At 39.3% G+C, this 12,893-nt stretch overlaps 1 protein-coding gene across 1 annotated transcript; it reads right to left on the minus strand.

Annotated features, from left to right (window-relative positions):
• Positions 1-9,072: 9,072 nt before the first annotated feature.
• LOC106429340 (phytyl ester synthase 2, chloroplastic) lies at positions 9,073-12,662 on the minus strand. Its single transcript, XM_048737687.1, has 13 exons — positions 12,230-12,662; positions 12,111-12,162; positions 11,952-12,007; positions 11,710-11,868; positions 11,529-11,633; positions 11,279-11,385; positions 11,000-11,121; positions 10,786-10,894; positions 10,491-10,621; positions 10,014-10,383; positions 9,831-9,944; positions 9,612-9,697; positions 9,073-9,534 (listed from the first exon to the last, which is right to left on the minus strand). The coding sequence occupies exons 1-13, from the start codon at positions 12,570-12,572 to the stop codon at positions 9,141-9,143; spliced, it is 2,148 nt and encodes a 715-aa protein (XP_048593644.1). The 5' UTR covers positions 12,573-12,662; the 3' UTR covers positions 9,073-9,140.
• Between the last annotated feature and the right edge of the window lie 231 nt (positions 12,663-12,893).

The following is a 12,893-nucleotide window of genomic DNA, read 5'->3' on the forward strand; positions in this document are numbered from 1 at the left end:
TGACATCCTGGTCATGATAGACATGTTGAGAAGGAATGACTCCGGTCGAACGAAGTGCACAAGTTATCTCCCGAATTCGACAATGAAATCAAAAATAAGGGCAAACTGTTGAGTAAAATTAATCTAAAATATATTACTATCGCTTCCGAGCAGGACGCGGAACTTCAGATTCCCACGTGGAGAAATCCAAGCTCAAATCCGGCTCCATCCCTGCCTCCAAATAAAAAAAGTAGTTTTTTACTAAAGGGAATTTTTCCATCTTTCCGAATATGGAGGCCTCTGGCCTAATGAACAAATACGACTAACCTATAACAGATGACACAATTCCTCTTGAGCAGGTCGTCGACCTTCTTCTCTTGGCCAAACAATTTCCGGCTCTCGGCCGGGTTTTCCTCTTACCTCCGGATAAAATGAAAAACTACTAATACAGAGAGATCTTTTCATATTTTAGGATATGGAAAGATCTAACCTAATTCTCGACTAACAAAAACCTATGACAAGGGGTCCCAAACCCTAGAACAAGGGATTGACTATTCATGGCTTCAACTATAGAGCTAGGCAGCTAGAACTAGAACTAGCTAGGGTTTCTTAACCAATATGTTGTAACCTCACTTGATCAATAATACAATACTTTTGATCGTTGAATTTTGTCTTTACTACTTGTTTCATGTTTCCATAGTATTATGGAAAACCCTACTTAAAATTACCCTAGCAAGAAGAGGGAAAACACACCAATCAAATGAACAAGATGAACTTAGATCGGAGCAGATCAGTTTTAGTTCGATTTAACATTGGTTTAGGTAGTTTGGTACTAATAGAAGGTAAACCCATCAAACGAACTATAATGTATATATATATATATATATATATATATGTTTTAAACTTAAATTCAATGTGTAAATCGTTTGAAAATTTTTAACCTGAAAGATTTAGCATGAAATCACAGTTTGAGAGATATTTGATGCTATATAGTAAGTTCTTGTGGGATATAGATAGTTAACCCTAAGAGAAACAATTACATAATTAATTCATTGAGGGAGATTAACTGTGACACCCGTCACCTACTATCTGGAGAAAAGCGTACACCAACAATATCTCGTAACACATTGCCCAAATAAAAAGCTCAGTAGCACCAATCCGACCAAATATCATATACTCGCCAGTCTCACCTGAAATGGGGCAGAAAGAGGGGTGAGTAACTAGGGAGTCACTCAGTGAGGTATGAGATACTAAACCCGAAGTCCATGACCCAGATAGAGCACTCCGAATAAATATAATTTAATCCTATCACGTTGCAAACACGATACCTAAAGTACCCAGAGATCAAACAACAGTCATAGCGAGGTGCACACTCGCTGCCCACTAACAGGCTAAAAACAACACCGAATATGTGTTCGGTAACACACACCCGTAGATGATTTTTCGACCTCGAACCCTTGTCACAACAGGTCGACTAAGCTGTACCGCAGCATCCACCACATTAAATCTACTGGTCTCCGGCCGACACATAGAATTACGTCTCCATGGTCAGCTAACGTTCTAATCACCTCAATATACTATACACGTATATATTATCAGTTATAAATGAACAAGCACTGTTGAACCATCTAACACCCTAGTTCCGGTTAAGAAAAGAACCTAAAACTAAACAAGCAATGACAAACTCGATTTCACACAGACGGAACACATTAGAAATAAATTATACTTATTCGAGGTCCTAAGACGTGTAAGAGAAGTTCGGGAAAAACCCTCACCTTAGCCAAAATCAAACCTAGATCGGAAAAAAATATGTCTCTCGGTCTAGGCTTTAGCATGAATAATTATCAAATAATTCGCACCTATAGTTCCACGTTTCTTCATGCGCATGGCATGACACAATTAGGGCTTATGCTATTTATGTTGCTTGTACCACAAATAAAGGAATATAACACTTAGCCAACAAGGGACGGTGGTTGGTACGATCTCCAGTGATCACGGCATGACCCTCCCGTGACCCGGCTTGTTTCTCCCATGGATCACGGCTAACACGGTATAGATCGGAGCCGGTGGTGTAGATCGGTGACTCCAGTTCGTTGTCTTCTCTCCCTCGCGGCTTTGCTCACATTAACGCATACAATGGAATGGTGATGGATCCAGTAACTCCTCTTCGCCATCTCTTGGTGTACCACAACAACGAGACCAACAGTGGTAGCTCTCGCCACAAGGCTCCTCCTCTCATACACATAACTGATACAGACATCATTGATGGCGGTTGCCGGTTGGTTATGAACGGCGGCCAATCTTCCTTCACATGAGGTCAAGACATACGAGTAGAGCAGAAACATGAGCAAGTGGAGGAAGTTCGTGATATATGGTTTTACGGAGCGTGTTACTACCTCTCATGCTTTTGGAACAATGGCAGCTTGGATTGAAGAAGGAGATACATATATTTATCTATATATTAGGTTTAGAAACACACGTGTGGGGTTTGGGACAAATGGGTGGGATTTGGGATTAACAATAATTGAATAGAATAGATGAAAACCAAACCATTCAGTTTAGTCTAAATAATAATTCAATTAGACCAGGTTAGGGTCGTTACAATTCTCCCCCACTAATACATAATTCATCCTCGAATTCAAATCCTGAGCCGGTTGTCCAATAGCATCCTGAGGAAACTCTGCATAGTCAATTTCTTTTGAGTCTCGGTCACCCCCTGGATCTTGTGTCTCTCTCGACAAACTTTGACGAACCTAGTCATCATTCTCAGAACCTCTTTTACTTGCCGATTTATAATCTCAACTGGCTGGGTAGGTGCAGACAATTTTTTTTTTACCGAGATCACTTGGTGGCTGCTGAAAAATGAGCTCTGGTTCTCTCACGACATTTCTTAAAACTCACATGGAATACGTCATGAAAGCCTGACAGCTTTGCTGATAACTGAAATCTAAAAGCTACTGCTCAAATCCACTCCACAAAGGGGGTACGGTTCCATATATCTCGGTTTATCTCTAGCTTCCGAGTTTTAGATCCTTTCTAAAATATCTTCATTTTCAGGTATACCAAGTTTCCCACCTGAAACTCTAAATCCTTCCAACGCCTTCTGCATAACTAGTTTAACTTTCATGGGTTTCCTTAAGCTGAATCTTGCGCATCTCTATTGTCTCTTTAACCCTTGTTGGTTCTATAACATGCCGCTCCCCCATTTTTGGCCAACAAGGTGGTGTACGACAATGCCTACCATAACTAGTCTCATACAGTGCAATATCCATATGGAATGGGTAGCTATTGTCATAGGCAAACTAAGATAGAGGTAGATACTTCCCCAGCTCCCTTTCCAATCCAAAACACAAAACATGAGCATAACTTCCAAAGTTTGAATCATCTTCTCTAACTGTTCATCTGACTGCGGGTGGTAAGCTGGACTCATATGAACCTTTGTCCCAAATCCCTTCTGAAAGGTTCCCCAAATGTTGATGATAATTTATCTTTTTTTGCATCCTAATCTATACAATGCTGACGAGAACTCCATGTAACCTCACATTCTTTCTGATGTAAATCTTCTCCAACTACTCAGTTGTGTCCGTCTTCTTAAACGCTAAGAAATGAGATGACGTAGTGAGTCTATCCATGATCAATCAAATAGCATTCTTCCCACCTGAGGTGGTCGGTCGTCCAATAACAAAATCTATAGTCTCCATGCCCCATTTCCACTCTGTCAAAATCAGGTTCTGCAATAACCTACTAGGTACCTGATACCCAGCTATAATAATCTGACATATTTGACACTGCGACACCATGTAGCTACATACTTTTTTTTACACAAGGCCAATGATAGTAATACTTCAAATCTCTGAACATTTTAGGCGTCGACCACTCTTAAAGTGTAGTATTCTTTTTCGAATCTATAGCAACTCTTGCTTCTGAAACCACATGACCCAAACATCCAATTTTTTTATTCCTCTACCAAAAACTACACTTATTCAGCTAGCAACAACTGATGCTTTCCAAGCTTACCTAACACAATCTGTAAATGCTCATCATGCTCCTCTCTGATTTGAGAATAAATCAAGGTGTCATCGATGAAGACAATCGCGCACTTATCCAAGTGCTCACGAAGGACATCATTCATAGGTTTCCTGAATGCTACTGGTGTGTCCATCAACCCAAATAAAATCATCGCAACTCATAATGTCCATAATACGTAAGGCTGTCTTCTGCACTTCCTTGTCATCTATCGCAATCTGGTGGTATCCTGATGCCAAGTCAACCTTCAAGAACCATGAACCTCCTGTAGGTAATCCAACAACTCATCAATATGCGGAACGATATTTATCCTTAATGGCCACTTTGTTCAGACCTTTGTAGTTGATACAAAGTCTGAAACTCCCATCTTTCTTCTTCACAAACAATACTGGTGCTCTCCACGATGAAGTACTCGGTCTGATAAAATCTTTATTAGATAGTTCTTACATATGCTCTTTCCACTCGGTCATCTCTGCTGGCACAAATTGGTAGAGAAAATCTTGAAACCAATGTCGTCCCTGACTCCAACTCAATCATAAGAACGTCTCCTCTGGCTGGTGACGGCCCTTCGAAAGGCCTCAAATACATTTCCATACTCTGAAATAACTTGAAGATCCTGCAACTCATGCTGACCATCGTTCTTAACCATCGAAATGATCACCAAAAATCCATTTACTCCTATATCCAATAACTCCTCAGCATGTAGTATGCAGACAATAAAAACTCTCATCGGCTCCAGGAATAAGAACTCTTGCCCTCGGGCAATCCGTCCCAAGAATGACATCGCAGAAACTCAGCTCCATCTCTGATGAATCTCTGAATAACTCGACTCCTCCACGCATAACTGGTACAACTCAAATATAAATAGCTCCCAAGTTCCATGCTAGCTGTTGAATTGACACATCTCTAAAACGATCAACACTGCCAAAAATTGGCAAACAAAACCAAACGTAACCTCCAATATCAACACAACGCGATCTGGCGCACCTCCAATCCAAAAGCGATCCCCCACAAGTTTTCAGACCACGCATACATCCAAAATAGTCTATAAACTTGTATACAAATACAACACATGCCAATCTATGGCTCATACATCATATCACAAAAACTCATGCATCAGAAACTCGTGGAATGATGTCTTGAAATTGGGTGGTTGCAAAAACGTCATATATCCACTCCTGAACAAACTCAGAATAACGACTGAAGAAATCGATAGACCACTGAGTAATGTGACAAACTTCGACATCACACATCTGCTGAACATCTGGAAGACCTCTGATAGCCGAAAGATGAATGTCGATGATTTTTACTCATCGTCATAAAGAGACAATCGAGTTAGTAACTACTGGACAGAATGGTGCTAAAACAATTCCCATATACCCTTATTATTTTTATTATTATTATTATTATTATTATTATTATTATTATTATTATTATTATTATTATTATTATTATTATTATTATTATTATTATTATTATTATTATTATTATTATTATTATTATTATTATTATTTATATATATATATTTTTTTATTTTTTTGAAAACGTTAAAAACCGAATCCCCTAATCGCCATCCCGGGACGGAACCTGGCTCTGATACCAAATTGTGACACCCGTCACCTCGTATCTGGAGAACAGCGTGCCACCAACAATATCTCATAACACATAGCCCATATACACAACTCCACTCACCCTAAGCCCAAATAAAATCCGAATAAAACGCCCAATAGCACCAATCCATCCAAATATCATATATTCGTCAGTCTCACCTGAAATGGCGCAGAAAGAGGGGTCAATAACAGCGGAGTCACTCAGTGAGGTATGAGATACTAAACTCGAAGTCCATGAAGTCCATGGACCCAGACATAGCACTCCGAATAAATTTAATTTAATCCTAACACGTTGTAAACACGGTACCTAAAGTACCCAGAGATCAAACAACAGTTCTAGCGAGGTGTGCACCCGCTGCCCACTAATAGGCTAAAAACACCACCAAATTTGTGCTCAGTAACACACACCCGTAAACAAATTTTTGACCTCGAAGCCTTGTCACAACAGGTCGACTAAGCTGTGGCACAGCATCCACCACACCAAATCTACTGGTCTCCGGCCGACACACAGAATTACGTCTCCATGGTCGGCTAATGTCGTAATCACCTCAATATACTATATACGTATATATTATCAGTTATAAATGACAAGCACTGTTGAACCATCTAACACCCTAGTTCTGGTTAAGCAAAGAACCTAAAACTAAACAAGCAATGACAGACTCGATTTCACACAGACGGAACACATTAGAAAACTAAATTATACTTATTCGAGGTCCTAAGCCGTGTAAGAGAAGTTCAGGAAAAAACTCTCACCTTAGCTAAAATCGAAGCTAGATCGGAAACAAATATGTCTCCCGGTCTAGGCTTTAGCATGAATTATTTATCAAATAATTCGCACATATAGTTCCACGTTTCTTCATGCGCATGGCATGACACGATTAGGGCTTATGCTATTGGTGTTGCTTGTACCACAAGTAAAGGAAGATATATAACACTTAGCTAACAAGGGACGGTGGTTGGTACGATATCCAGTGATCACGGCATAACCCTCCGGTGACACGGTGACACACTTTGTTTCTCCCATGGATCACGGCTAACGCGGTATATATCTAAGCCGGTGGTATAGAGCTGTGACTGCAATTCGTTGTCTTCTCTCCCTCACGGCTTTGCTCACATTAACGCATACGATGGAATGGTGATGGATCCAGTAACTCCTCTTCGCCATCTCTAGGTGTACCACAACAACGAGGCCAACAGTGGTAGCTCTCGTCACAAGGCTCCTCCTCTCATACACATAGCTGATACAAACATCATTGATGGCGGTTGCCGGTTGGTTATGAACGGCGGCCAATCTTCCTTCACATGAGGTCAAGAAATACGAGTAGAGCAGAAACATGAGCGAGTGGAGGAAGTTTGTGCTATATGGTTTTACGGAGCGCGTTACTACCTCTCACGCTTTTGGAACAATCGCGGCTTGTATTGAAGAAGGAGATACATATATAAATATTTATATATTAGGTCTAGAAACACACGTGTGGGGTTTGGCAGAAATGGGTGGGGTTTGGGTTTAACAATAATTGAATAGAAGAAGATACGGACATCATTGATGGCGGGTATGAATCGTCGCGCTTGGGCATAGTGCAGGCACAAATATGTCATTTTCCAGTACACGATTGTGTCTCTGTACCTTCGAAATCTCCGTTCTGCATTGATATGCAAACATCTCAGAACCCTGCAATCATCACTATGTTGATATGCAAATGTATTTGCACCCCTCAATCACTATACATTTGTGTCGCTATCTCAGATGTCTCTAGCCCCCTCAATCACCATATAATCCCTATTTTTATAACTATATATATGTATCATCACTTAATTTCATGCAATCTAAACAACAGTGGAATCCTCTACACCCATATTTCAAGTTTACAATGAATATTTATTAACTACCACTCAAGACTCAAATAGACACAATTCATACATATGGAACATGCTTCGGAAACTAAACTACCATAGAAGTAGTTCTACACTACTATGTGATCTTACGGAATAGCCCTCACCTTATCAATGTGTAAAAGTGATGTCTACTAACTCCAAATACTCAAACGGACTCCAAATCTGAAACATGGCAAAAAAAATCGAGTTATACCGTGCTTTGAACAGTTGGAAACGGATAACCAGCGGAATAGTCAAAGTCAACAGAAACAATATTTGTCTAGTCAACGATCAACCCGATCAACTTTGAAACAAGCCGGTCAACCCTGAACCAGATTGAAATCGAATTGAACCAACCGTTTTTTCTTAAACGAAATTTATTGCAATTGGAAATCAAGTAAATTAAACAAACTAGTTTATCCTAATCAAAATTAAATAATTTTAACCAACTTGTTTTACCTAACCGAATCCAAATCTAATTAAACCAACCAGTTGACTGAGTCACTTAGTTGACGACTCAGCCGAATTGCCAAGTCACTGACTCTGGTGATGGTCACTGGCGTCGGCTTACTGGAAAAAGTCACTAGTGGTGGCAGCTCCGGCAAAAGCCCGTGGCGAGGGAGCTGCGTGTAAATCCGGCTAGCTGCGGTGGTGCGTGAGATGCACCCCCCCCCCCACCCCAAACTTATGGCCCGTGTGTGGAAGTGCCTTATGGAGGCATTGTTGCTGAACTTCCTGTTTCGACTCGTCTCCGTGAGAGAAACACAATGGTGGCCTTAGATTCAAAATAAAATATGGTTAGGGAGTTATGGACGATTTCTAAACGGCCACATAAAAAAACAAATCTAAAAAAAGATAGTTCCAGTTTACCTTCGATGATTAACGTCGGTCGACCAAAGTGCATATGTTATCTCCCGACCGCACCTATGAGATTGAATGATAAGGAGAAAATTGCTGGGGATAATTAATCTAGGAAATCATTCCTCTTGAGCAGGATATCAACCTTTTTCTCTTGGCCAAAAGATTTACGGCTCCTGAGATGGGTTTTGCTCCTACCTCCTGATAAAAAAAGAAAATTTCTAATAAAGAGAAATCATATGGGAAGATATAACCTAATTCTCGACTAACGACAACCTATAACAAGGGGTCCCAAACCCTAGAACAAGGGATCGACTATTCATGACTTCAACTATAGATATAGCTGCGGCTAGAATTAGGATTTCTTACCCAATATGTTGTAGTTCCAGCTCCCTTGATTAACAATTCTTTTGACCGTTAAATTTTGCCTTTACTACTTGCTTCACGGTTCTGTAGTATCACGGAAAACCTTACTTAAAATTACCCTAGCAAGAAGAGGGAAAACATACCAACTAGGTGAAGAAGATGAACTTAGATTGGAGCGGGTCGGTTTTAATTTTTTTTAACACTAGTTTAGGTGGTTTGGTATTTAAATTAGATAGTAAACTGGTCAAATCAACTATTATGTGTATATATGTTTTAAACTTAAATTTGATGTCTAAATAGGTTAGGAAATTTTTATCGAGAGAGATTTAGCATGAAATCATAATATGAGAGATACTTGATGCTATATAGTACTTCTTATGGGATGTAGATAGTTAACCCTGAGAGATACAATATTGTACATAATTAATTCACGAGGGAGATTAACATTTCGTAACAAACTTTTCCTCTTTGACTCGTCTTAGACTCATCTTCTCCACCGTAGTTTTCAAAAGCTTGATAGAGGTCAAAGGTTGGAATCTGAGAAGAGAAACCATGTGAGGCGGAAAAGAGAAACCTCGGAAATATGTTTCTGTAATGATCACTTTCTCTTTGAATCTTCAGATAGGTCATACATCTTTCTACTTCAGACTTGACCTGCAAGTAAACATCGTGAGCTCTCTCTTTATCATTTAGCTCTTTCCGTTTGCCTTCTGTTTCTATTGGTTTTCCGAAATGCACGTACAAACGGCCAGGGATCTTGGGAATTATTCCAGGCACATGCAAATCTTGGTTCCCCAATTCACCTTCTTCACCGTTCCTAATCTTATTGTCATCACCAGATTCAGAAAGAGTAGTTGCGGTATATAGTCTCAAGAAGTGATGGAAATAATATACCTCAATTTGGTAGCGTCCTGTGTTATCTCTTGTATGAAATTCTTTATGAATGGGATCTTCATTTGATCATTGTAATCCAAAACCATCTGAGAATCGCTCAAAGAAGTTACTCAAAAGAGCCGATTGAAATGGGTGGACACAGAATAGACTTGGCACTCTAAAGCTAGTTTTAAGAATGTTGATCATTGTAATCCAATACGGAAAAGAGACTATGCTTACTTGACAGAGATCATCTTCTCCAACAACGCCAAAAGGAATGATTTTTGCTCCAAATTTAGATGCGATCCTTACAAACTCTGAGTGTTGTGGCCAAAACAACTTGTATTCTTCACCCTGTAGAAAATGTGAATAACCACAGATTTGACAAGAAGGCCGCCAAATAATGAAAATACAAAGCATTACCTTTCTGTGCAAAGCTTCACGGACACCTCCAGGATACAAAAGCACATGAGCTTTCGAACGAAGTAGTTTGTAGAAATTGAGACTAGAGACAGGGACCGCCCCACCTATCCTAACCGAGTCGAACATCTGCATATCAGGGAGTTTTGAGCCTACTGTTTTGCTAAACATCATGGGATGGGCCAGTCCACGCAACATAATGTTCTTTTCTTTCAAGAGATGAATTGCTAACTGAAGCAATTCGATACCAAGCAACATGTGATTCCCAACATAAATAACCGGGCCCTCTGAAGGTATTCCTGCAAGTGATCTTACTATAGTGCCGTTTTCTAGAGTTGAGAAAAATGCTGGAGAAATCGCAGCGGTTACTAATCTGTACCAGAGGAATTAATAATAGTAACACTACCTTATCAGTCAACATTTTTTTTTTTGACACAGAAATTGGACATATAAGATCAGAATAGTGATGCGGAAACTGACTTTTGTGATTCTTCAAACTCTTTGAACTCAAACGGAGTGGGCATAATGTAATCGGAAATGTAATCAAGTGTCTTTCCACGGCGATAAAAATAGGCAAACTTGATGATAGTCACAAGATCTACTCCATCCTCCTAGCATTACACTATTATAGATCAGTCGAGCTATAAGATTATTAGTAAATCAAACACAGTATGGAAGTTCAGTTGCACCAAAGCTGGTAGAAACTAGATAGTCAATAAAAGCAGAAGATGTTTTAAATTCATTGTTAAAGCACTGACGCAAATAAAGTTCTTACCAAGAAGAGGAACTGTCCATTATTCTTAAACCTACGGACTTCACATTTCGGCAATGTACAAAGAAGTCTTTCAATGTCTTCCTTGTTAAGTAACCACTGATCGCGTCCACTGTAACATCCATAGGCATATAAAGGAACAATTCAGCTTCAAGAGTTTCGCTAAACTTCTACGTATGATTAATAATGAAACAGGGAGGTTGACAAGTTTATGAACCTCAGAAGTATCAGCGTTTGGGCTTTGACCGTGTACATATGAGAATTAATAGATGCTGAAGCAGACTTAAGCAGGTGAAGCTTCCATAGAAGTGTGCCCTTAGGCAAGATCCTAATTAAAGTCTGTAAATTGTATTTTCTTTCGTGAGTTCTATCACATGACACATGTAATGAATGGAGAAAGTAAAATAGAAACAGCAGAATGAAGAAGACACATGAGCAAATTGCTTGTTAAACACAAAAATCTGCTATATCACTTGTTATCTGAAAATAGTATTACAGATAGATTAGCTGAAGTTGCAAAGAAGTCTCCAAAGATCCCTCTTCCAATCTGCGCAACATCAGCTCCATTCAGGATAGTCTCTAAGACTGTCGCCAACGGGTAACCTATGTTTTTTTTTTTAAATTAGCCCTGATTCTGTACCAAAACTAGACACCTAAACCCGTCTTTCAGAGAGAAAATTTCGGACCCTTTTTTTTTGTATTTGCATTTAATCAGGTGCAAGAAATAAAAGGAGTTGAAACTTTACCATGTTTAAACCCAAAGTTTTCCTCTATCAAGATGGGAACTTGGTCAGGTAAGAATTCCAGTAGACCGGATAAAGGTTGCAAAATGAAGTTGTTGAAACGTGTGACTGCATCAAACATGATCAAGAATCACAATAAAGAATCTAGGAAAAAAAGGGAGTACGTAGTGTTATTTTGTTTTACCTGGATTAGCAAGAATCAAGACAAGATCGATGTCAGGGTTGCTCGCAGCAACATCTAGTGCAAGGCAAGCTCCAATAGATTCTCCAACGATATATATGGGCCTATTTGGGAAACGATGGTACTCTGATCTAACTGTCCTCTCAATGAGCTTCACAATGTCTGAAATCAGAAAGAGTTGAACCACATTGGTTACACAAGAGTAATTATAAAATCAGAGAAATGTTTGACAAATTAAGAAATACCTCGAGAAGGGGTACGATCACTGACTGGAAAATGAAGGCACCATATATCAAATATCCTATCGTCAAAAGACAAGAAAATGAGGAAACAAAGAGTCTAAAATAATTCTGTTAAAAATATAAATATCAGGAAATAAAGAAAATTGGGTGAAGTTGACTTACTCTCCAAGCCTTCTGTGGTGGCGAATGAGCCCTAATCCAGTACCATCGATCCCTGCAGTTTCGGACAAAAATATAGATCAAGCTGTCATCGATTTCATCCATATATTAAAAAGACGAACCCGGTAGATAGAGAAGGAGAGGAGATCCTGGAGCTCTTGCCCCACATTCTAACGGAGAGAACCACCGTGGCGGACCTCCATCTGTACTTAAAAAGTCTCCAGCTTCCACGAAAAAATCATTTAAACTCTTCCGCACTTCTGGCTGCGCCGCCTCGCTGAATGAATAAGGATTCACGGTCCCCTTCACCTTTCCTCTGAGTCTTGGACCATACGCGACAGAGGTCGATCGTTGGATTGAATTCCGGTAGAAAAAGTCGAGATTGTAAGCTCTCGTCGAAACTGAGGAGATGATGGGACAAATTCTGTCAGTAATCGCCATTGAACAGAGACCTCCTACGTACATTGTTTTCTAGGTAGAACAACATTTTTGTTCTCCAACTTCATCTTCAATCTACAGAACACGACAAGCTCGTGCTCACGAGAAAACAGGGGTTTTAATTTCAAATCACTTTCTTTCCTTCATCTATACTAATAAAAAGGAAAAATTCTTAAAAAATCTACTTAGATATATATTTTTTTTTTAACGCTGATTTATTATGATCTTACAATTATGATATAGGAAATATTACACGATTCGACAACCGGCAATACTACCTGCCTTATGAAGATACTTTAAATGAATTTATTTATTTAAATAAATTTATTTACTATTCTTCCATAATCT

This window comes from Brassica napus, chromosome A8, assembly GCF_020379485.1.
Source record: "Brassica napus cultivar Da-Ae chromosome A8, Da-Ae, whole genome shotgun sequence".
Lineage (NCBI taxonomy): Eukaryota > Viridiplantae > Streptophyta > Magnoliopsida > Brassicales > Brassicaceae > Brassica > Brassica napus.

Coding starts and splice junctions, on each gene's coding strand:
- LOC106429340 (XM_048737687.1), bottom strand. CDS start 12,572: ATGTACGTAGGAGGTCTCTGTTCAATGGCGATTACTGACAGAATTTGT. Junction 12,163..12,229: donor TCTCCTTCTCTATCTACCGG/GTTCGTCTTTTT, acceptor CCGAAACTGCAG/GGATCGATGGTACTGGATTA. Junction 12,008..12,110: donor CACCACAGAAGGCTTGGAGA/GTAAGTCAACTT, acceptor TTTTGACGATAG/GATATTTGATATATGGTGCC.